The 26,255-nt window shown below is 45.4% G+C and overlaps 1 protein-coding gene across 4 annotated transcripts in view; it reads right to left on the bottom strand.

The window, feature by feature from the left end:
* kif6 (kinesin family member 6) overlaps positions 1–26,255 on the bottom strand; it is a 166,574-nt gene that overhangs the window by 120,072 nt on the left and 20,247 nt on the right. For 3 of the 4 annotated variants that reach the window (XR_014199205.1, XR_014199206.1, XM_082143467.1), the window contains exon 3: positions 7,721–7,795. The exons of the other annotated variant lie outside the window; for it this stretch is intronic. Coding sequence is in view for 1 of the 3 variants with exons in the window: in XM_082143467.1 (XP_081999593.1) it covers positions 7,721–7,795 (75 nt within the window). In the remaining 2 variants the exon portion in view is untranslated. The remainder of the gene's footprint in view (positions 1–7,720; positions 7,796–26,255) is intronic. 4 annotated transcript variants of the gene reach the window in all.

Below are 26,255 nucleotides of genomic sequence, written 5' to 3'. Positions count from 1 at the left end.
TGGATCTATCAGTGGATGTTGAGACGGGCTCTGCCTTATCTCAGCCTCCTTCTGATAGATCCAGTGCCTCTCATCAGGGTGTGGAAGCACGCGTTGCGGTTTCTTCCCCCCCGATGGAGGCACCAATACTGCAATTGTCCAGCTCTGAGGAGTTGGACGTTGTTAGTATTGACGCTGAGTCTGAGGATTCGCCACCTCAGTCTCATGCGTTTGAAGAATTGCTTGATGTTATCACTAGAGCTGATGTTATCACTCTAGCACTTTTTGATTTCGCTGAAATGTAAAGTGCATTACTAATAAAATGTATTATTATTATTATTAGAGCTGTCGAGCATTATCTATTGAGTGGCCAGGAGATAGGCAGGGCGCTCGTTCGAAAAGCAAGCTCGACGAACGTTTCCTGCCATCTCGTGCACAGCCTCAGTGCAGAAGCCTTCCGTTTTTCCCCGATCTCCACACCGAGGTGTGGAGATCGTGGGGGAAACCAGTGTCATATCGAGTGTATACTGCACAAACATCACACTATTCATCCATTCACAATTATAAAGAGCATGGTTATGGGGAGATGCCGAAGGTGGAAGAGACGCTCGCGAGCTATCTCTCTCCAGCAACGGCATCTTCTCTGAAGGCTCCTGCACTTCCATCCAAGCCAGTAAAAGTTACATCTTCCCTGGTTCATAAAGCTTATGCCGCCGCCGGTCAAGCTGCAGCGTGTTTACATACTATGTCCATAATGCAGGCTTACCAGGCTGAGTTATTGGGTGATTCTGAGGATGGCGGGGGTATTAGTGCTGTTACGGTGTCTGAACTGCGTGGAGCCACAGATTTGTCTCTCAGGGCCACCAAGGAGACGGCTAAATCCATCGGCCGCTTTATGGCAGCCCTGGTGGCCACTGAGAGGCATCTGTGGCTCAACTTAAGTGACATAAAGGACAAAGAAAAACATGTTCTTTTAGATGCACCAGTATCCACGCAAGGGTATTTGGAGACGCAGTTAATAGTGCTGTAGCGAAGTCACAAGAAGCTTCAAAACAGGCGGCTGCACTTCAGAAACTTCTCCCCCGCCGTTCTTTCTATGAGGCTGCTGAGCGGGAGCAGCCTCACTCCTCTAAAAAGAGTGCTGAGCACCGCGCCACTCAGAAACAGAGCGTTTCCTCCCGTGCTCCCCCACGAAAATCTCGGGGACACGGAGGGCGCTCTCAAACCCAGCAGTCTTCGAGGGGTAAAACGGATCTGCGGATCGTTATTACCGCCAAGAAGGCTGCTGGGGAAAAAGTCCTGATGTCTGAGGGCTCAGGACAAATGAGGGTAGTCCCCCCGAAGCAGAGCGGTTAACACCTCTTTTCACGGTGCCCGTCTCTCTTCGGTGCCCTCAGGGGACCGTTCTGCCAACCCTGCCACCTCTGGTGTTACAGGGCGCAGCGGTCTCCGGCGAGCACATATCTCAAGGTCCACCCGGAAAACGTAGTGGCCTCGGGATGCCCGCCCCCTCTGAGGAGGGTGCTAGAGCAGTCTGTTTGGTCGTTCCCTGCCGGTGCGCCGTTACAGGGCGACGAACTGACTACTCAACAGCAGGAGAAAAATACGGTGCCGTCTCTCTTCGGTGCCCTCAGGGGACCGTTCTGCCAACCCTGCCGCCTCCGGTGTTACAGGGCGCAGCGGTCTCCGGCGAGCACATATCTCAAGGTCCACCCGGAAACGTAGTGGCCTCGGGATGCCCGCCCCCTCTGAGGAGGGTGCTGGAGCAGTCTGTTTGGTCGTTCCCTGCCGGTGCGCCGTTACAGGGCGACGAACCGACTACTCAACAGCAACAAAATCCAGAAACCAGTCTCGAGAGACTGGTACCTCTAGTAGAATCTTTGACAGCGTGGAAGCTACTGTCAAATGTTTCTCGTTGGGTCCTGCAGACCGTGGAAAAAGGGTATTAGATACAATTCTATTAACGCCCACCGCGGTTTATGGGGGTCCTGCCCACAGTGGTGGGCCCCGAGCAGGTTCTGGTTATGGAACAGGAAGTAAACACTCTGTTAGAGAAAGGGGCCATAGAATATGTACCCCCCTCCAACAGGGAAACCGGGCTTTACAGCCGGTACTTCATAGTTCCAAAAAAGGACGGGGGATTGCGTCCCATTTTAGATCTTCGAGTTAGCCATGCAGCTCAAGTTCAAAATGTTAACCTTGAGACAAATCGTGCCACAGATCAGGTCCGAGGACTGGTTTGTCACGATAGACCTCAAGGACACATATTTCCATCCGTCCGTGTCATTGGAAGTTCCTGAGGTTTGCTTTCGGGGGCAAAGCATACCAATATCGAGTTCTTCCATTCGGCCTGGCTTTATCACCCCGCACTTTCACCAGATGCGTGGATGCAGCTCTGGCGCCTCAGCGCTTCCGGGGTATTCGCATCACGAACTACATCGACGATTGGTTGATTTTAGCTCAGTCGCATTAGATGGCGGTTCAACATCGAGATGTTGTTCTCGCCCATATGAAAGAGTTGGGGTTACGGCTGAACGCCAAGAAGAGTGTGCTTTCTCCATTTTAGAGGACCACTTTTTTAGGCGTGGTTTGGGATTCAGTGTCGATGCAGGCGCGCCTGTCATCGCCACGCTTCGATTCCATCCTGGCAGCTGTGAGAAGTGTAAAGCTAGGCCAGCTACTCACTGTCAAACAGTTCCAGAGACTGTTGGGTCTCATGGCAGCAGCTTCCAACGGGATACCTTTTGGACTGCTGCACATGAGGCCCCTGCAGTGGTGGCTCAGGACCAGAGGGTTTTTCCCCGAGGGGCAACCCATTTCGCACAATCAAGGTCACGCGGTGATGCCTACGTGCCTTGGTTATGTGGAAGAAACCTTGGTTCCTATCCCAGGGCCCAGTGCTGGGAGCTCCTTGTCGTCGCAAACTGCTAACGACGGATGCTTCCCTCACGGGTTGGGGAGCGATCCTGAGGGTCGCTCATCTCAAGGTCTGTGGGAAGACCATCATCGTTCCTGGCATTCTATAGCCTAGAGATGTTAGCTGTCTTCCGGGCTCTGAGGAGCTTTATCACAGGTCTCAGGGCACACCATGTGTAGTACATACGGACAACACGTCGGTAGTCGCCTATATCAAGGGGGTTTGCGCTGGCATGCCATATCCTCCTGTGGTCCCAGGGGAAGTTGCTGTCACTCAAGGCAGCCTACATCCCCGGGGTCCAGAATATAGGAGCAGACACTCTGTCGAGACAGGGGCCGAGGCCCGGGGAATGGTGGCTCCACCCCCGAGGTGGTGGAGCTGATATGGAAATTATAAGTGGATCTGTTTGCGTCTCGAGAGACGTCTCACTGTCCACTTTGGTTCTCCTTCATGCATCCAGCTCCTCTGGGACTGGATGCTTTGGTACAGACGTGGCCGAGGCTACGTCTGTACGCCTTTTCCCCAGTTGCTCTGCTCCCGGGAGTTCTGGAAAGAGTTCGCAGGGACCGGGTTTGCCTGCTTTTTATAGCCCCGCGCTGGCCGGGCAGAGTATGGTTTCCCGATCTTGTGTCCCTCCTCGACGGGCATCCTCTGGAGCTACCCGTCAGGAGGGACCTTCTGTCCCAAGCAGGGGGCTCAATATTTCACCCCCGCCAGAACTGTGGAACCTGTGGGCTTGGCCTCTGAGGGGGCCCAGCTCATAGAGTCAGGTCTCTCAATTGAGGTTGTTGAGACCATTCTACAGTCCAGAGCTCCCTCCACGAGGAAACTTTATGACCTGAACTGAAGAGTATTCACCTCTTTGTGTAGTGACCGTCGGTGGGATCCAGTCAACTGCCCAATTGGTACAGTTCTGGAGTTCCTGCAGGACCGGTTCACTGCAGGTCTGACCCCGTCCACTTTAAAGGTTTATGTGGCGGCCGTAGGTGCTTACCACAGTCCTTTGGGTGGAATGTCTGTGGGGAAAGACCCTTTGGTATCTCGTTTCCCTCGTGGCACTTGGAGGTCCTCCTCCCTTTCGAAATCGGACCAGGAATAATTTGCTTTGCCCTGTTCGGGCGTTAGACGCGTATGTCCACAGAGCTGCCCTGTGGCGTAAAAGTGACTTTTGCTCCCCTAACAAGGGAGGTCCAGTGTCTAAGCAAAGGATGAGCAAGTGGGTGGTTGAGACTATCTCACTGGCTTTTGAGGCGGCTGGACAGCCTTCTCCTTTGGCTGTCCGGTCGCTCTCTACTAGGAGTATGGCGGCCTCTAAGGCCCTTATATCAGGAGTTTCATTACAGGACGTCTGTGATGCGGCAGGCTGGTCCTCACCGCACACTTTCGTCAGGTTTTACTCTCTGGATCTAGACTCTGCTCCAGGGTCTCATGTTTTGTCTTCCTAGTGCTGCTCTACGGATTTCACACAGGACAGACATTTGTAGCTATGGAGGCGTTGGTATAGGTTTTCCCCATAGCGTCATTTCTCGACGCAACGGGAGTTCCCTTGAAAGGGAACGCCTCGGTTACGACTGTAACCTCGGTTCCCTGAAGAGGGAACGAGCGTTGCGTCGCCCTGCCATATCTCCTTCATGCCTGTCAGCCCGACTTCAGACTTTTACGAAGCTTTCGTTTTCTGTTTTGGGCCGGCTTTTATAGTTTCCTGGTACGTGACGTCACCCGCCTCTGACGTTCCGCCACACCATTGGACTGATTTTACATGTGCTTCAAGACGTCATCACGCAAAGCGTTCCCCATAGCGTCATTTCTCGACGCAACGCTCGTTCCCTCTTCAGGGAACCGAGGTTACAGTCGTAACCGAGGCGTTTTGTGTTTGTTCCTTTAAATGCAAATGAGCTGCTGCTCCCAGCACAGAGGGCGGAGCTTCAACAGCTTGCACTCACACAGACATGCACTGAAAATTACAAAAAACTTTTAGCCTTTTATGTTCAAACCGGATTCAGACAATGATGGAGACGAGACTCAAGAAAAGGTGACAACATGTAGAATGCAACAGGACGTTTCTGAATGGTTAGTTGATGAATATATGTAGCTTATGTGTAGTTCTAAATTCATCTTCTAGTCATTGATTAGCATATTCTGTCTTGATAATCTATAAATCGTGTTACGTGTTACAGGGTTTATGTAAATTTTAGGGTTGGTGATGTCCCTAACCCAGGAGGAATGTCGTTTAGTCCCAACCAGCCATTTGTTGTAGTCCTTAAAAAGCGATTTCTTTAAAAGCAAATATCTCCCTTTGCTTTACTCTCATGATTTCGCCATATGATCTCAATGACAAATGCAGAAAAGTTAGTTCATGCGTTCATGACCTCAAAGCTAGATTATTGTAATGCTCTACTTGGTGGTTGCCCTGCACGCTTAGTAAACAAACTCAAGCAGGTCCAAAATGCTGTAGCTAGAGTTCTTTTCTAGAACCAGGAAGTATGACCATAGCCTGTTTCTGTCAAGAATGCATTGACGCCCTATTAAACATTGCATACCTTTTAAAATCTTGCTAATTCCTTACAAAGCACTAAATGGTTTAGCTCCTCAGTACTTAAAGCTGCCATCGGCAAGATTTTTTTTATCATATTCACTGAAACCGACACTATGCTCCGACAGAACAATATAAATCAGCCGGTTTTAGAAAAAACCCGCGCTTCTACATCCACATGGAGCCTGTTATTTGTTTTGCAAAAATCCACCGCTCCCGGTTCTTCTGGTCCAATCAGCGCAGGGTTGTGTGAGATCTGACTGTCAATCACAGTTCGTGCACATGCCACAGATCCCCTCTTGCGCACGTTACAATATCACATACACACGCCTGAAGTTCGCAGGTGTGTTGGATTGTATGAAGCGTGATGGCGGAGAGAAAATCTACTAACAAGCTTCCAATTCCTCGGTTAACAACCAGAGCTAGGAGGTCCAAAACAACCAAGGAAAAGAAAATGATGCTTCGATGCTGAAGAGACCGGTGCGTTCACAGAAAATCTGGTGCACACGCACTGACGAGCGCAAACTCGATGGGAAGGTGCTTGGTGGTAGTGGGGGAGGGGCATAAGAGTTGAAAAACATTCAACATTTTGGCTAAGTCCCCTAAATCTGCCACACTTGCCGACTGCAGCTTTAAGGAAGCTCTTAACGAATTATAGTCTGTCTTGTCTATTGCAATCTCTAAATTCTGGCCAGTTGCTGATAATAATAATACCTACAATATCAAAAACAACTGCAGGTGGTAGATCCTTTTCCTGTTTAGCACCCAAATTCTGGAACAGTCTTCCTAGCCTTGTTCTGGAAGCAGACACATTCTGTCAGTTTAAATATAGACTAAAAACACATCTCTTTAACCTGGAAAACACATTTCACATTTCTATAATTCACATCCAAGTAAAGGATAGTTAGGCTGCATTTATTATTGCATATATATGTCAACCAGAACCGGGACACTTCCCAGAGAAAAGAAAATTTCACATTGGCATGCGATAATTGCATCAGCTGCTTCGCCTCGCAGCGCAGGTATATAATGAGCAGCGGGTGATTACATCTTCAGGTTTTCGCTGAGGAGCCAAGCCGGTGACTCGGCCACCCAGCGGTGGTACAGCAGTTGTGGCGACGGGACGTGGCGTCTCTTTAAGATCTCAAATGTTTCTCCTAGACAGATTACTTTTTCTTGAGTCTTCTGATTCTCACACTTGTCTCATGAGACAAAAACTCCAAACTCTCACAATGGCCTCCTTAAAGTTTTAGAAGAGACCCTATGAAGTTGCTGATAAATTTATAAGCCTCATCTGCTGGGGTAGCAGCACTCTGTTCAGTGGTAAGGGAACAAGACATGTGAAAGTGAAAGTGACACGTGACGGCCAAGTATGGTAACCCATACTTGGAATTTGACCTTTGCATTTAACCCATCCAAGTTAATGCACACACATTAGGAGCAGAGTAGTGAGTAGTTAACACACACACACACACTGCAAACGTGGATACACACACCCAGAGCAGCGGGCAGCCTTGTGTGGCGCCCGGGGAGCGATTGCGGGGAGCGATTGCGGGGAGCCTTGCTCATGGGCACCTCAGTCATTTCCCACCGGTTCTGGAATCGAACCAGCAACCTTTGGGTCACCAGATCAACTCCCTAACCACTAGGCCATGACTGCCCCTAGTGTAACAGCTATAACAGCTTAGCTTCACTAATCATTTTCATCTCAACTCACATCCTTTCACTGTGTGGTCTACATTCAGGCCAAACAACTATCATACCTCAGAGTTCATTGTGGGATGGGTTTTAAACTTAAAAGGGAGCTTAAAATTAAAGTGTATGTGTGACATCAGTGAGATTAGACCCTATGATTACTGAGGGAAATGGAGGATGTTCTAACTTGATGATGATATCATGATTTTGCAGTGCAGGCTGAAGTATACCCAGGCCTCTAAATGATTTTATGTCAGTATCTTAAAATGGCCTCAAAAAGATAGTTGAACACTCAAGCCACACATACAAGCTTTATTGTATAGATAACAACATATACTGTACATGTAAGTGATCCTTAATTTAGTCATAAGTTACTTTTACTAGATGTACAGTACATAGGTGTCCTAAAGATGTAGTTCAGTACATTAACTACTGGCATGTTTCATCACATTTGTGTCCAAAAACTTTTTATAATTTTTTTGAATAGTATACATATCTATTGTTTTCTCATTTAAAAATATTTTTTTTGTGAATTGTTATGCTTTAAAAGCATGCTTCATCAACTTTTCAGAGAAGAATTTTTTTTTTTAACTCACTTATCAGCAACAGGCTTTGCAATGGCCTCAAAGATTTCCTCTTGATTAGCTGTTTGGTCAAAAACCTTCTGAAACCTAAAAAAATGGGAAAAGTGGTTGTTTAAAAATTAATAAATCCAAATTTTGCTTTTACTTAAAGTATGTTCACAGTAGGGGTGGCCGATATAGCCTCAAAATTATATCAAAATATTTCAAGAATATTTGCGATAGTGATATTTATGAAGATATAGAAAATGTTTGCTTACTCATTGCATTTTTACAATGGGGCTTGATTTCAATCTTTGAATTAAATTGAAAAAAGTAGCAAACATTTATACAAAATAATAAGGATACAAATAAAGAGAAATAAAGAGTTTTTGGGTAGGTCTAATGGGTCTTGGGTAGGTATCCAGAAACTAAATAAAGTAATCAAATGTAAAATAACACTGATCGTCTTTTAGTCCTGAGTCCTGACTAAATTAAATACATAGGCTATTAATTCTGATTCCTTACAATTAAAGCTATCTTTTATTTTGTTGTTTTGACGACAACATTAATGACAGACACAAATGGCTGCTATCACTTTTAGAGCTAGTGCATGGATCCATTACTGTTTTCATTATACTGTCTGTCACACTGTCACATGCGTTTTATGCTTATTTAAGACATAACCGACTGTGTTTACGAGTATACTAACCAAGACAGGAATTTTGACACAATTTTGCGTGTTTTTCCCCCCGTTAAAGCGATATAATCCGCGAAAAATAACTTTTGTTACTCGCGAGTTGTTTGTGAGGTTGTTTGTGAATACACCGCTCTACAGTAATTTGAAAGTGATTGCAGTACCAGTTTTGGCCACAATCTTACATACGGTTCCTTTAAAAAGACGTGAAAATGATAAACTTTAGTTACGATGCACTGCTGGCCCAATTGTGCAAGTGACAATTCCGTCATGTCTCGACTCCTAAACGCGAGAGTGTAGCATCGACGCCTGCAGCGCTTGACGGTTGCCTTGTGCAACCCATTTTCAGAGAGAGAGAGAGAGAGAGAGAGAGAGAGAGAGAGAGAGAGAGAGAGAGAGAGAAGGACGCAGCACCGCTGAACACTTGTGAAATTGCGTCTCGGAGAAAGTTTTAAAATGATTGATTTGATTTTATAATCAGTGTGGATTAATTTAAGCTACTCATACAATCTACATGCTAAAGTGAATCTTTGCTTCAAGTGGTTAAACAAGTTTGTTGTGTTTCCACCTTTAGCGGTAACAGTTTTCTTGCATATTTTGCTAAATATTGTGCTTTGTTGGAGGTCTGACCTCTTGTAACCAAATCACTTCCATACTATTGAAGTAGCTCCTTTTTTAGGTACTAAATTGTTATTGGAGGCTTGACATGCTGCTCTTACTTTTAGACAGGTGTTGTTGTTGTGTGCGCTAGCGAACGTAAATGTGTCATACGCCATCTCGTCGCTATATCATTGATATCGCGATATGACACTTTTTTATCATGTGTAAAATGATAAAAAAAAAATTGCATTTATCATTTTATCATTTATACCGGTGTTATCGTGGACGGTATGATATGGCACACCCCTAGTTCACAGATCGTCTTGGTTACGTATGTAACCCTCATTCCCTGAAGGAGGGAACGGAGATGCCACGTCGGACTGACCGACGAATAGGAATCTCGCTAGAGAGGCCAATCTACTTTGAGTGTAACTAAACGAGCCAATGCACATTGGCATGCGATAATTGCATCAGCTGCTTCGCCTCGCAGCGCAGGTATATAATGAGCAGCGGGTGATCACATCTTCAGGTTTTCGCTGAGGAGCCAAGCCGGTGACTCGGCCACCCAGCGGTGGTACAGCAGTTGTGGCGACGGGACGTGGCGTCTCTTTTTCCTCCTTCAGGGAACTAATAGGATAGGAATCTCTACCAAACCGCCACAGCTGCTGCCCCCTTCCAGCATCTTGCGTAAGCCTCCTGATCCCTCCTGCCTACTAGGCTGTCGATGGGACAGGGCTTGCGCATAGAATGTCGATCACTGCTGTTCCACATGAACCACTCAGTGAGACTATTGGATAACACTAAGATCCACTGGAAAAGGAATCCACATCCTACCCACAGAGAGTTATGTGGAGTTTTACATATGGACTAACCCAAACTATATATGGAATGTTTCGGGGATGGTTCCAGCCTCACAAAGGGGGATTTCCCCACGGGAAAGAAAGGGGCTTCCGTTTAGAAGTTTACCATGGAAGAATACACATATGTGACCAGTCACGGAAAGTAGGGACACAAGTCGGTTCTGGGGCATTTTGAGTTATTCACATATTCTGAAAGTGTAGTATTCAAGCTTTCCAACGATGTGTAACACATGTAAATCTGATAATAACTGAGAAGTTGTGGCCATTTGAAGGTAGGCACTCAAAAAAACCTGAAATGGTAGAAATCTGCTTCTAAAGATTGGCAAGTTCTCGCCCTTCTAGGAATGACAATAGGGCTCATTTACATCTCATTTAGATAAGTCATACCCCCTGTAAAGCTCCCCCGTCTCCCCCTCCCCCCTGAATGTACCAATTCTACAAATTCTCTAAATAAATCATCTCCAGTTAACTGGCAGAGCATTCATTTCGTTCGTTTTTTAAATAAGATACTAGCGCTGAAATGTGTTTTTTTTTTTAAATCAAGTGATCAAAGTGCTCGTTGCCGCTGCGATCAGTGGCGCAGATAGGCTACAGTGTTTACCCGTGTGGCTCGCGCACACACTGCATTGTCTTCACTCGACGCGCGCTTCAATCCGTTGCGTTTAAATCAGATAGAGCCGGCCAGAGCGCTGCATAATAAGTAGCCACGCCGGCTTAAATTCAGTATGGAAATACACACCGACAATGACACGCCCCTACTGCGTGCTAGAATCTCAGAAAAACAAGCCGATTTCAACATCAAAATGTACGCTTTTAAATATACCAATACTGCTATCTCAAACATGGAGAGGCTTCTTCGTGATCTCAACTAACAGATTCTGCAAAAAAACGAAAATCACCAATTTTGAAAAAAAACGCTTCTTTCTCATTTTGCTCGAAAGTTGTGCTGCCGACTTGTGTCCCTGGTTTCCGTGACGGGTCACATATGGGATCCCCTCGAGGTCACACATTACGGTTCTCATAGATGTAGGCCTGGCGCCATACGCTCCGCCACGTCCATCTGCTGCGGGCGATGGAGGACTCAACAGGGTTTGCCCAGCGGGAATTCTCTGGAGAATAAGCACCGTTAGGCGCAGTAAGCCGACACTAAGCAGGGGCCTCTCTGTGTCTCTGACCACTTGAGGTGAGAACACAGGAGGATACCGGCTCAACATGAAGGCTATAGAATCTAGCGAATGTGCCCAGCCCGCAGCTCTACAAATATCTGTTAGCAAGGCGCCATGCACCAGTGCCCAGGAGGATGCAACACTTCTAGTAGAGTGAGCTTGCAACCTGAGCGGGCAAGGCACACCCTGTGCTTGGTAAGCCAGGGCGATGGCATCCATTATCCAATGGGCCATCCTCTGCTTGGAGACAGCCTTTCCCTTCTGCTGGCCTCCGTAACAGATAAAGAGTGTAGCGATAAAGACCAATCAGACACACACAAATTATTCTTTTTTTTTTTTATGAATAATCCAGCAAACTCACTCTCCCAACAAAGGTCTATGAAACTTCCCCCAAAACTAACATCACAAATGAAGCTAACACACTGGCAAAACTTGGTGTCCTGTTACAGGACACATTGAGACTGATAAGAATTTACGAGCCCAAAAGGAATTTGCAGAGAGTTGTGACTCTTACTGAGAAGGAGAAATAAACCCTGTTAATCCTATATATTCTATATATAACCACTTGACAAATGTATAAACATGTATCTAATTTTCCCATCTCATGAATTTCCTTTTATGTTGTTTGGCCTATGTTTTCTTGTAAACTCTAATGGGTTAATGTATCTGACTTTGCATACTATGGTTAACCAAAATCATATGTGTGGCATGTTTGGTCTCTATAAACTCCAATCTTCATCCCCCATTTGTTAATTTACATTATATTTTGCTAACTTTGAGACACATTAGTATTATAAGAATCTTGAAGGTTCTTGTGTTAAACATCCAATCAAACTACATGTTCAAGGGCCTGCTTGAACAATGGGTCGTAAAGAAATTCCCTCCAAAGGAAAAAACGTCTTAAACGTGTGACATCTTCACGCTTTAAAAATCACTGATCACAAGATCAGCCCTCTTACTCTCTTACTTTTTTCTGGAATCCTGATGTTATGATGCTGAACTAGAAGTTTCTAAGGACCCCCAAGCTTGTGCCAGGCTGCGGCCTTGTCTTTCCATTCACCAAAGATCCTCTGACTCCCACTGGTTCTCTCACATCAAGACCACATCAGCAAATATCAACTGGAGCCTCAACAAATTGCATCAGGACAGTTTAATTAAAATGGGCGAGACATGCAAGTATCAAACTTAGTCTCATTATTGATACATTAAGTATCCTTACCCCTTTTAAAGAAGGGCGTGTTAGAACTAAACTGATGGTTTGCTCAAGGCTGTTGATCTGCTGAATTTAAAACAATGCTATAACTTCTTGCTTTCCTGTATTCTGCTTTAGCTCTCTTTCCTTTGGTTAACTGTATGCATGTTTGTATGTGTATGTTAGAGTAGTTTAAGTGCTTAGTCAAGTTAATAAAATCTTGTTCATGTCACACGTAAAGTTGTCCGTGTCTCAAGCTCATATCAGGAGTCTCTAATCATTAGGGGTGTGAACCTACACTGGTATCACGGTTCGGTTCGATTACGATTATCATGTCATCGATTCAGTTCAATTTGATATCACGAAGCATCACGATGCACTGCATCCTCAATTTTCAATTTTACTTCAAAAGTGATGTGTGTGTGCGTGTGCTCGCCTGTTCGGGAAGTCAGAAACAGTGACATTCCAGTTTAAGTTTCAAGGGAGTAAAGCTTGTTTATGCTATTAAGAAAAGGAAAATATGTCAAACAAAATTTGTTTTAAAGAAATGTTCATTTAAAAGCAGAGCTCATTAATCAGTGTATTATGTTACCATTAAAGATGCGCGCATCAACCGTCGCCGAGTCCGCTGTTGAAGGTGACGATCATCCATTTATAATCACACGTAACAACACAGAATAATTGTAATTTGACCATCGGGTGCGGATACTTATATCAGAGAAAATTATTGGGGCGGGTGGATGATTTGTTTTTGGTTTTCGGGATCCGCTTACTCTAAAGCAGTCAGACTCTGCCAGGCGTTAACAGCTCGGGGTGAAAACGGCTAACGTGGTTTATCAAGTTAGTGGTATTACCTCCTGCATATTCTATTTGTGCGTGACATGAGCGCACACAGCGCGTGTCTTCTGCAGGTCGTGCTTACCAGGTTGTTCATAAAAGCCGAAATGTGCCCAGATCTAGGCTTTTAAAGTAGTTGGAGCATTTTTAATTTTGTCGCACTCGCGTCTCACCTCCCTCTGCCATTGTGTACAAAGCACGTACGCGACAAATTACATCAGAAAAGAGTCAGTACATAATAATCGGTTATGGTCTATTACTGAACCGATACCGAATCGTCCTCGTCAGCATCGTGATGCATCGTAGAAACGATTAATTTCGACACCCCTACTAGTCATAGATCTTGACTACTTGCTCTTAGTAGTACTGTAAAGTAAGAAAGACATTTCCCATGCCCCGGAAATGTACATTTCTTAGAAGTAATAAACAATTAACACTGAGTGTTCACGGGACAAACAGGTTAATTGATTGTAATATTAATTTACAACATTAAGTTAATTATATTAACTGATCCAAATATTCATAATCAATTATAACCAGTTATTATTGATTATTAATATTTCATAGAGCTAATTTGCTACAAGCTGGAGGGACCGGCTCGATCGCGTCCTTCGCCAGTAGGACAGCGATCTCTGTTCCCAAGACATGGGCATCGACAGCTTTCACTGAAGTGAACTGCATGCCTCTGAACATGGTGGGACGCCGGGCGAACTGAATCACATAGCTGAGCCTGATGGTCTGAATGAGCCAGCAAGACGGACTGGGGAGCGCTTGCCAGTAGGGATGTGTGATTTGGGGAAAATATATAATTGCGATTATTCGGACAGATATTGCGATTGAAATTTGATTTGCGATTTAATTTTGTAAAGTCAAGCTTCAGCTCAATATTCACAAATCAAGAGAATGTAAACCTATACACATGGTTTATTTTACCTCATCTAGTTTCCTGATTTATTATAGGCTATTTATCATATAGGCCTTCTGGTAAAACAATAAACTTCTCTCAAATTAAAACTCAAATTCCTAGTAATGCAATGAATCCAAATCACTTTAAAGGTCCCATATGGTAAACTTATATTTGTACCATTTATATGTGTCTATTAAACACTAATTTAATAGTGTAAAAAAAAAGAAAAAAAAAAAGAGTTGGGTTGATTTTCCCACACTTTTCTGAGAGCCTTTTTCTCCCCTCCCACAAGCTTGGATTCGCTGCTGGATGGAATGTTCACGTTCATGTTTGAAAGTCACAGAAACCACTTAGACTAGAGTGAATGATAAGTTTTCATGTTATTATCATACTTTCGGTGATGTGTCTGTGTTTATGTTCCGGTGAACGGCACATAGCGTTACCTGACACATGCCCACCTACTCTTATCCCCGGCTCTCTGTGTGCCGCTGTTGCCTGGAAAAGGCAGCGGTGTCAGCAGCATGAAGGTCCCCTGTGACCGCTGGTAGACGATGTAGTACGACCTTATTTGTAGTTTTATAAAATGATGCATTTCTCATGGCCGGTTTTCAGGGACGACTTAACTCCAGACATGACTCCCGCTTCCTCTCGGATTCGAGAAAGGGGGCGGGGCTAGTTCGAGTTTTGGAACAGGACACCCATTGGTTACCCGGGTTTTACGTAGCAAAATACATCAAATTCTAACTGGCCCGTTTAGCTGGGAGGCGGTCTAGTTTTGTGGGGGGTGGAAAAATGGCGTAATTTCACAAAAACTCCCAAAAACGCTCGCATGAGGTGGTTTTTCAGGCAATTCGATAAAGGAATATTTCGCCTGCAATAAACTAGCCTGGTAATACCAAACTCTGCTACTTCGCTTTGCTTCGTAGACAGAGTCTGGCATGGCATAATTGAAAAGCGTTTTCTTTCTCGCGGGGGGGCGCTTGTCTGAAGTTTAAAATCATTGGTTACCCGTAAGCCAATCACATAACGTCTGGTTATGGCGTGTGTTATGCGCATGCTCAGCCGCATCTAACTTCCACTGTAAACACATGTATGTTGCGAAAACAAAACCATCAAGCGAAATACCGGAGTGAACATGGCTGTGAACGACTTTTGCAGATTATGTGAAGTAAATCTACGCATCCACAGTACAATCAGCGTCTACGTCACGGCTCTCAGCCCGCCCTCTGTTCGTTGATTGGCCGGCTGTTTTCAGGCCGGAGGAAAATGGAAAGCTATGACGCTGTCTCAGACTGAGTACAGAAGCGAAATGAAATTGAGCGGAAGTACGAAGTCTGACGTAGTCAGGCTAGCAATAAACTGCAATGGAAACAGTTTTTGTGCATTTACAGTCACCTGACATAGAAGGCGCGGTGTTGGACAGAATACACGAGACAGAGTTCTTTATTAAATTCATAAAAGACAAAAGAATGACAGAAATACTGGATTCTAAACCTCAAAGAAATGCCACAATCAAGACCTCGGAGCAGAAATGAGTGAGAAAAACCCAGAAACACCTCATATGTGCCGCTCACAGAATAAGGGTCTTTCCTTGCCATTAAAGTTTGGATAACACGCCTACGTTTCCTTCCATTAATAATAATAATGTCTAGTGCGGTACGTGGCTGTGATATATATAAACTTACTAACGTCCGTTGCCATGATTTTTGGAACGACTTATCGCGAGAGGAAAAAATGACGTTTTAGTCGCATAACATCGGTTAATGGAAACGCCATCATTTCGCAATAGTTTTTTAGCGATATTTAGAAGAAGAAAAAAAACGCAAAAGTTTTGCGCACATCTTTAATGGAAACGTGCCTATTTTGCGATTTCACATTTTAACAGCTTTTAATTTACACCCCGAGCCAATATGACACACAGAATCCCATAAAAAAACATTTTCACCATATGCGACCTTTAATGTTTTTCTATTAAAACAACAGCAAAAAAGACTTATTGTCATACAGAGCTGCATAAGAACAGTTATTCAGCAATCACAATCAATAGGCTATATAGTCGAGATCCATGTTTGGATTTATTGCAGTTCATCACTAAGAAGGTTTGATCGCAGATTTAGTCGCAGCTCGTGACAGAACACAGACCGACTGAATGACACTTTCATTTAAGCAGAAAATCTCAAATCTCAAATGGAGATGGCTAAACGTACTCGGTTACTAACGTAACCTCGGTTCTCTCTAGAAGAGGGAACGAGTACTGCGTAAGATATCTTACGCTAGGGGAAAATCCTTTTTCCGCGAGATATTGAAGCCAAAAATTATCCTTAATTTTGTAATAATGCAAAACGCGTTGCGGCAGCATGCAGACATAGGCGAGGCAGCTCGCGCGCCTATTGGCTGCTCTGCGGCAACTGCAGCAGCCTATCGAGCGAGGCCTGGCGTGACGCCAGACCCAATCAGGGCACTTCGCGCCCGCTGCGTCACGTCCCGCCGAAATGGCCGTGGTCTAGGCCTATAAATACCGCTCGCAGGCAGCTATTATCTGGTTTTTCATCATCGAAGCAACCAGAGCATGTGCATGCACGGCAAGATACGCAGTACTCGTTCCCTCTTCTAGAGAGAACCGAGGTTACGTTAGTAACCGAGTACGTTCTCTTACGAGAGGTCTCTCGTACTGCGTAAGATATCTTACGCTAGGGGACCCAATGCAAAACGCCGTGCATGCTGAGATCTGACACCAAAGACCCAAGGGCGAAAGCCCGGTGTACATATAGTGCACAATCACTCAGGGAACTCACAGGGAGTCCGGGAAGAGGGAGGGGCGAAGCCGCACTCTTCCACATATGGCAGCGTCGCTGAGACGCGAATTTCATACAGACAGGGCGGGGTACGGCCTGAACTGATGGGGGAATGTGGGTCTTACACAGTCTGCCCAGGCACATCTCGTGCTGCTACTTTTTACTGTCGAACATTGAGCTGTGCTCAGTAGACGCAGCATTCTGAGCTGATAGCATCAGGTCAGATAATACTGGTAAACTTAGACCGACAGCAGCCTGGCCTGCAGGGCGGGAACCTCTAGGTTATAAAACCTTATAAATGTAGACGGGGAGGCCCAGCCTGCCGCCATACAAATATCTTGCAAGGCAATCCCACTTGACCAGGCCCACGAAGAGGCCATGCCTCTCGTGGAGTGCGCTCTGACACCCAACGGGCACTGCATGCCCTTGGAGGCGTATGCCAGCGCTATAGCATCAACTATCCATCTGGATGGGCTCTGTTTCGACGCGGCTAGTCCCTTAGAACGCCCGCTAAATTAAACAAAGAGCTGCTCCGTCTGTCTGAAAACAGACGAGCGAGACACATAAGCTCGTAATGCCCTGACTGGGCAAAGGAGGCTCGCGTCTCTTTCCTCATCAGGGACCGGTAGGGCTGACAGGGAGATAACCTGCGCCCTAAACGGTGTGTTGAGGGATTTTGGAACATAACCATGCTTAGGTTTGAGTATAACTTTTGAGTCATTAGGCCCAAACTCCATGCACGCCGCACTCACAGAGAGCGCGTGTAGATCCCCTATGCGCTTCACTGAAGCGAGAGCCAGCAAAAACACCGTCTTGAAAGACAGGTGTTTCAAATCAATTGACTGTAAAGGCTCAAATGGCGCACCTTTCATGGCTTCCAGAACCGTAGAAAGGTCCCATACGGGGACTGAGGGAGGTCTGGGAGGATTCAGTCTCTTAGCCCCTCTAAGGAAGCGGATGACTAAATCGTTCCTTCCTATTGACTGACCAAGCGTTGTTCCTGAGAACGCTGCTATAGCCGCCACATAAACTTTGAGCATGGAGGGGGCCCTGCCCTCATCCAACAGCTCTTGTAGGAAGGAAAACACCTCCGTCACACCACAGTCTGTGGGTGACACACCATGGGCTGTGCACCAGCCCGAAAACACTGACCATTTCGAGGAGTAGAGCCGTCTCGTAGACGGAGCTCTAGCCTGCGTGATCGTGTTTAATACTCCTTTAGGGAGTCCAACATGTACCCGTTGATGGCCCAGACATGAAGGGACCATAGTTCCGGGTGAGGATGCCAGATCGAGCCGTGGGCCTGTGAGAGGAGGTCTCTCCTCACTGGTACTGGCCACGGGGCAGTACTTGCTAACTACATCACGACTGGGAACCAAGGTTGGTTTTTCCAGAACGGTGCCACCAGCAATACTGAGCATCCTTCTTCCCTGATCCGTTCTATCACCTGAGGCAGGAGAGAGACGGGGGGAAAAGCATAGAGCGGGCGGCGGGGCCACACATGGGCCAGCGCGTTCCTGCTCTTGGAGAAAAATTCCGGACAGTGAGCGTTTTCTTGAGACGCAAACAGGTCTACTTCCGCTCTGCCGAATTTCTTCCACAGCAGTTGGACTGTCTGTGGGTCATTTCGAGGCAGTTTATGTGCAGGAGCTTTTCCCGTTCCGACCACTGGCCGAAGAACGGTCTGCCCTCAGGCAGCGCTCCCCATCCCGAGGTGGACGCGTCCGTGGACACCACTCTCACCCTCGAGGAAGTTCCCAGGCTTACACCTGATTGGTACCAGTCGTTCACTCTCCAAGGTTTCAGAGTTGTGACGCACTTCTGATTGACCCTGAGGCGAAGCGAACCGGATGCCCACGCTCTGCGTGGGACTCGCGCTTTCAGCCAAAACTGCAGCGGGCGCATGCGGAGCAGGCCCAGCTGGAGCACTGATGATGCTGAGGCCATGAGACCTAGCATCTTCTGAAATTTCTTGAGCTGGACAGACGCGCCGCAGCGAAACGAGTTCGCTGTGCATTGAATGTCTACCGCGTGCTGTGGTGATAGTCGCGCTATCATGGACAGCGAGTCCAATTCTGTGCCCAGGAAAGATATCTTCTGACTGGGTGACAGAGAGCTCTTCGCCCAATTGACACTGAGACCCAAATCCTCGAGGTGATCGAGTAAAATGGTCGTGTGTTCTATGAGCACTGCGCGAGATTGCGCTAGAATCAGCCAATCGTCCAAATAGTTCAGTACTCGCATGCCTCTCATTCTGAAATGCCTCTTCGTAAATGTACGGGGTGCCAGGGACAAACCGAACGGCAGGACTGTGTACTGATATGCCTGGCCCCCGAAGGCGAATCTCAAACATCGCCTGTGACGTGACGCTATTTGTATTTGAAAAATACGCGTCTTTCAGATCTATTGACACAAACCAATCTCCTTGGCGAATCTGCACAAGGATTTGTCTGGTCGTGAGCATCCTGAACTGTTGCTTCACAAGCACTTTGTTCAGTTGCCTTAGATCTAGTATGGGTCTGAGACCCCCGTCTTTTTTCGGTACCAGGAAGTATCTGCTGTATAGCCCTCCTTCGCTCTGAACTTGAGAGAGAGGCTCTATGGCCCCTTTGCTCAATAGTTTCGCCACTTCGGCTCGAAGTAAATGTGCTACTTCTGTTTTTACCGTGGTCTCGACGCGCGCCACATAGCGGCGAGTGCGTCGGCGAAACTGTAGCGAATAGCCTCTTTTTATAATGTTCAGCACCCACTTCGAAACCCCGGGCAGCTTTGCCCATGCGTCCGCATGAATAGCTAGGGGTTGAATACGAAGCGCGCTCCGCTCGCTCAGCGATGGGGAGGCTTCGGAGTGCTGTAACACAAGCGTCGCGCTCGTGACATTTGAGGCATGGGGCGCGCTGATAACAGCGGGCAGATTGCCCGCGCTCGACTCCTCTGCGGTGGTCAACCGCGAGGGGGAGGGCTGGGCGGTTCCCGTAGGAACTGTCATGTCTATGTGTGGATGTGGGCGCGGGACAGCGGGCACATTTACCACACTGAAAGCATCGTTCGCTTGAGTGAAGCGAATCCACATTGGTTTCGTTTTTACAGAAACCGTGAGACATGCATAACGTGGTGTTAGTGGGCACATTCACCATGTTTGAAGCGCAATCGATCTGAGTCGATTCATGTGCGCGAGCCCTGTGTGACGGGCTGTGCTTGTGTGTAGAGATGGGCACTGGGCAGTGGGCATTCTTTCTACACATAAAGCACCATCGGCCGTGGCCGGGACACCAGAAAATTCACACTTATGGGATTTATCTGGGTAGCCGTAAAAACGGCGTTTGTGTGCAGGCAAGCGGGTGACAGAACCGACTTGTTTACTGCAGGATACACTGGAACAGTCACATTTACTGGAACTGAACGAGCGAGAAGTTGCCATAGAAACAGAGAGCGTCAACATGCTGGCGTTTATTGCAGGCCTGCGTGCATTACAACAGGCTTGTTCACTGCAATATTGACATTTCCAGTCGCCTGAATTCCAGAGGGGAATGGGAAATGTATAGGAAAAAGGAGGTTGGTCCGTCCGCAGCGGGACCAGAAAAACTCCCTTTTTTTTCCCCTTACGCCAGTGACGCACGGAACACCATAGAAACGGTGTTTGGGTGCAGGCGAGCGGGTTGTACAATGCGCTCGTTGGCTGCAAAATACACATCTGCAGTCGCCTTTTCAGGGAACTGACAGAGCGAGCGTTGACGGCATAATTTTATCTGCTGGTAGACCCGGGGATCGAACGCGGGTCTCTCGCGTGCAAAAACCTGAGAGTCTGCCACTGGGCCACAGGGGGAGACACATTGTAACTCAGTTAGCGCGAGTATTATAAGAGAGTGTCAACGTGCTGGCGTTTGTTTGCAGGCATGCGTGTATTACAACAGGCTTGCTCACTGCAATACTGACATTTCCAGTCGCCCGAACTTCAGAGGGGAATGAGAAATGTACGAGAAAGAGGAGGTCGGTCCGTCCGCGGGGGGACCAGAAACGCTCTTTTCTCCTTTCGCCAGTGACGCACGGAAACCATAGAAACGGTGTTTGGGTGCAGGCGAGCGGGTTGTGCAACGCGCTCGTTGGCTGCAAAATGCACATCTGCAGTCGCTTTTCAGGGAACTGACAGAGCGAAGCATTGGCGGCATAATTTTAACTGCCGCTAGACCGGGATTTGAACTCCGGTCTCTCGTGAGGAAAACCAATGATTCCGCCACTGAGCCACAGGGGGGAACACAAAGGTTTTCGGATGCACGAGCATATAAGAGCGTCACATGCTTTCTTCGGCGTATGCTTGCAGGCGCGCTTGTATTAAAACAGCGGAGGAGCAGTCTCGGAGAAGGATGCCAGGTGAGTCCTCAGAGTCACCATAGGCAGTAACTAACTCGCAGTGAGGGCAGTCGCCGTCAGCGAGTGCGAGAGCTGCATGATCAGGAAAAGGGGCGTCTTGAAAAAGATGCCCAGCTCTTTTAGTGCAATGGGAGTGTGTGTCGCGGCGGCGAGCACACACACATACATAAACACAGTAGCAGAGAAAGGATATAACGCCGGATAGCGCAGCAGGAAGGCAAGGAAGGCGGCGCGGCCAGCGACTTCAGTGACTCGTCCCGCTGAAGGTGCTCTCTTTCAGACGGCGCGGCTTCTTATCCAGCTCCAGCGATGCGTGTGCTTCGCTTGAAGGATGAAAAATCAGATAATAGCTGCCTGCGAGCGGTATTTATAGGCCTAGACCACGCCCATTTCGGCGGGACGTGACGCAGCGGGCGCGAAGTGCCCTGATTGGGTCTGGCGTCACGCCAGGCCTCGCTCGATAGGCTGCTGCAGTTGCCGCAGAGCAGCCAATAGGCGCGCGAGCTGCCTCGCCTATGTCTGCATGCTGCCGCAACGCGTTTTGCATTATTACAAAATTAAGGATAATTTTTGGCTTCAATATCTCGCGGAAAAAGGATTTTCCCCTAGCGTAAGATATCTTACGCAGTACGAGAGACCTCTCGTAAGAGAACTGCAGGTTACTTGTTTGTCAGTGTTTTCAGATCATCAGCGCTTCTTCAGCAGTGTAGAGAGCGCATGCGCATGGCTGCCAGATAGCAAAGATTAAGTAAAACACCGGGTAGAAAATGTGTTCATTTAACAGAAAAGCTCTGATTGGTGGATTTAAATTATTGAAATCTGGTAACCGCAAGCATGAATGCTCGTAGCGGCTTGTTAAAAACAGTCTGTAATTTTTTGTCGTCTCTTTTTTTTTCCCTGACAAAAACAAAGAGTGATTTTTTTTTTAACGTTTTTTTTTAAACTAAACTACATTTAGTCTCGTCTTTTTTTGTCAATGGTATTGCATGTTTATTTAGTCACAGTTATTGTTTTATGACAAACATTTTTCGTCACATATACGAAAATAACACTACTTTCTATCCAATAGATGGTTAGCTTCTTTGGGGTAGAACGGAGGTGCGCTCACTGAGGGCCAGATGTACGTACATTTGAGAACGCAGCGTTAAAGGGATAGTTCACTTTGAAATTAAATTTTGGTATGTTTTAGCTTACCTCAAGGGCATCCAAGATGTAGGTGTCTTTGTTTCCGCAGTAGTTTCAATTTTTATATTTTTAAGTCAAACCGTTCTTGTCTGTCAGTCATATAATGCAGGTCTATGGTCACCACCTCAAAGAGCATGCACAGAGAAATCCAAATTAAACAATTCCCCATCGTAAGTACACATTGAGGGCCTAAGACACGAAACGAGCGGTTTGTGTGAGAAAACAAAAAGTATTTATATAGTTTTTACCTCTACACAACTACGTCCAAGTGATCTGAGGGCGCTTCCTGGTATGTGACGTGTGCGCACGTTCTGGCTTAGTCTGCGCAAGCGCCGGAAAGTGTACAAGAGGTAAAAACGATATAAATACTGTTCGTTTTCTCACACAAACAGCTCGTTTCGTGTCTTAGGCCATCAATGTGTACTTACGATGGGGAATTGTTTAATTTGGACTTTTTTGTGCATGCTCTTTGAGGTGGTGACCATAGACCTGCATTATTTACATTTACATTTAGTCATTTAGCACAGTGGTTCCCAACCTTTTTCCTTGGGGCCCCCCCATGTACATATTTAACAAATTCACGTTTCGGTTCGATATGATACACTTGTGTCACGGTTCGGTTCGGTACGTTTTTGATACAGCAAAAAGAAAGAAATGCCAGAGAAATTTCCTTGATTACATTTTTTTAATTCTTTTTTATATTAAAACTAACATCATAAAGTATGATTTTTTAAAAATATTCTACAGCTATAATTCACTCTTCTTATGAGCATATAAAACAAAACAGCTCCTTGGAAAAAATGAAATGTAATATTGTAGTAGTTATAAACAAAGGTTTATTTTAGTTCAGATTAACATTTGAGGGCAGCAATTGTATTCATAATGTCGAAATAAAACCGACGTAATGTTACTTGAAGGCATTATAGCCTACTATTCCTGCCAAACTTCCATGGTTGCAGTTAGTGTTACTACAGTAAATCCATGGTGAATGTTGCTGATCTGTGGACACTGGATAGTTCATTCATGGCACAATGTTTCTTCCTGGTTTCCACGTCAGCGCTGTTTGATCCGTTAATAACAGAGAAATGTGAATGTTTCTCACTAGATCTCGCAGCGATGTTATTACTTCTGTGGCGAATTCAAATGCTTTCTTTACTGGATCTCTTAGCGCTGTGTAGTAACAGTGTCGCATGATCACGATCGGCTCGCGCTGCACTGGTCCAAACTGATAAACGGTGCTTCAACCACACAATAACGAGCAGTTTCGTTCCGCTTGCATTATGTTTGCCATTTGATGTTGGGCAATGTTGTGTTCGCGCCGGCGTCTCATACATTATGAGCGCGCTTGCCACGCGCAACACGCCTACATTTGAAATAACGAAATTGTAATTGAAATCGCCATTGTAAGCATATGATTTTTTTAAAACTTTGAAAAAATATTTTTATATACAATTATTAGTGGAACATTTTATGCATCTTTATTCACCTCAAAGCATATCCGCTCCCGCGCCCTCCCTGTGAACTCTGGCGCCCCCCTGAGGGGCGCCAGTGATTTAGCAGACGCTTTTGTCCAAAGCGACTTACAAATTAGGACTAAATTAAGCGAGTCATCGTGAAGAGGCAAAAACAATGCAAGAAGTGCTCAAAATACGAAGTTCAGGCATAATTCAGAGTAGCATAAGCCCTCTTCATAAGCGATAATTTACAGGAAAAGGATTTTTTTTTAGTGTTTTTTTTTTTTTATGAGGTTAAGTGCTCACGGAAGAGAAGAGTTTTCAGCTCTTTTTTGAATGTTGTCATGGATTCTGCATTCCGGATGCGGGTGGGGAGATCATTCCACCAGCATGGAACTGTGAATGAGAATGTTCTGGAAAGTGATTTTTTGACTCTCTGTGATGGAACCACGAGACGTCGCTCGTTGACCGATCGAAGGCTTCTGGTAGGGATGTAGACTTGTAGGAGTGAGTGAAAGTAGGAGGGAGCTGAGCCTGTGACAGATCTGTAAGCAAGCGTCAATGCCTTGAACTTGATGCGAGCAGAGAGAGGTAGCCAGTGCAGTGAGATGAACAAAGGAGTGACGTGGGCCCTCTTGGGCTCGTTGAAGACAAGACGAGCTGCAGCGTTCTGAATCATTTGTAGAGGTTTAGTTGCACATTATATGACTGACAGACAAGAACGGTTTGACCTAAAAATATAAAAATTTAAACTACTGCGGAAACAAAGACACCTACATCTTGGATGCCCTTGAGGTAAGCTAAAACATACCAAAATTTAATTTCAAAGTGAACTATCCCTTTAATAGCGGCATGGCCAAGATGCAGAAAGCGCTTGATGTGAAACCGTAGTGTGCGCGTTATGTACCAAACCTGCAGTTCATCAGGTAATCAGCGCCTGTCCCCACCCACTATACCGTAAATTGCGTGTATTTAAATGCACAATTGAATGGGCCTCCTCCACTCTTTCCATCATGGATCAGCCACCAAGTCAGGCAAAACAGCGAAAACAAAAATTTTGCGATAACGAGGTTGATCTGCTTGTTCATGAGGTAACAGCAAATTCATAGGCGTAATTTATGGGTGGGACGGGTGGGACATGTGCCCACCACTTTTTACCAGGCTCGATATTGTCCCCACCACTTTTTAAAAGTGACTGAAAAATAGATTGCGTAAGGTATGTATTAAAGGAAAAGCACCATCTACAAATCGTCACTCTTCATAATCTAATTCATTCATTTAACACATTTTTTTCCGCCGGTCAGAAGCTTTTCAACGTCCTCAAAGATGAATATTAAGTCTCGTTGTGAAACTACCGCGAGACACGCGATATGCGTCATGGAATATGTAGTTTCCTTTCCTTATAATTAGTCTACAGATTCCTGTACCTTTCTTTTTACGATGTTCGTATTGTTTGGATACTGTTTCAAGGTTGAAATATTTTATTTGAGATTTTTGAGAAAATTAATGGGACAATATCTCTGGTCCACAAGTCAAATCACCACTCACTGTAGTCATCAAGTGATGACTAGAAGGTGGACGACGGTTCTTCTTCAACCACGCAGTGAGGTGAGTTCACTTGAGGCATTGTTATAAAGTCACAAGTCACGGTTATTATTACAAGTCATGATTAAGTGTTATATGAAAAATTAAGTTATGTAAGAAGTAAATAATTCATTTTGTAAACTCGTCTTAATTCAGTAGTGACGATTCGTTCGTTACTAACCAACGAGCACGTGAAGTAGTTTAGGCTTGACGTTAGCTAGCAAATGCGATTTAGTGGTGGTAAGAATCATATACAGATTCATATAGTTTTGAGACCTCTTGAAAGTAAAAATACAATGAATTGGCTTTTATTGTTAACTAATGTTTTAATTCTGTAACATCGTTTTAGTGAAACCGTTTGATGTCAGCCTTTTCCACGATTTTACCCATCACAAGTGCGGACTAAAGAGGTAAGTTTGTGCTACCATATAATGTTATTATTGTTATTTCATTATTATTATTATTATTTATTTATTTCCAATTGTATTTACTTTTTTTGGTATATCATTTTATATATTTTTTGCCTGTAACACTATATAGTATTTTAAGTGTTTAATAAATGATAAAGATGAAAATGTATAGTATGACAAAATATTGAGCAACAAAAGATACATGCTTTTGTTAGAAGTCAACAGTAATCTTGTTTATTAACAATAAACAATAACATCAATATGTTTATGAACACATCAGAATGAACTGTAATAAGAAATAAAAAGAATATTGTAATGGATTTAAAAATTTTAAATTAAAAAAAATTAAAAAGCAGAGTATCAGAGTAACATCTATGGAAGTAGAATAATGTCAAATGTTTTTGAAATAAAAAGCCTGTTGAATTGCACTACTTGAAAAAAAATAGGCATTGCATTAACCATGCTTGCATTTTAATGCATTGTATTTTTAGTGCTTACATTTTTATGGGCTGA

Source organism: Leuciscus leuciscus (assembly GCF_965113295.1).
Source record: "Leuciscus leuciscus genome assembly, chromosome: 17".
Lineage (NCBI taxonomy): Eukaryota > Metazoa > Chordata > Actinopteri > Cypriniformes > Leuciscidae > Leuciscus > Leuciscus leuciscus.
Note: the sequence above shows the minus strand (reverse complement) of the source record. Positions and strands in the feature narration are given on the sequence as shown.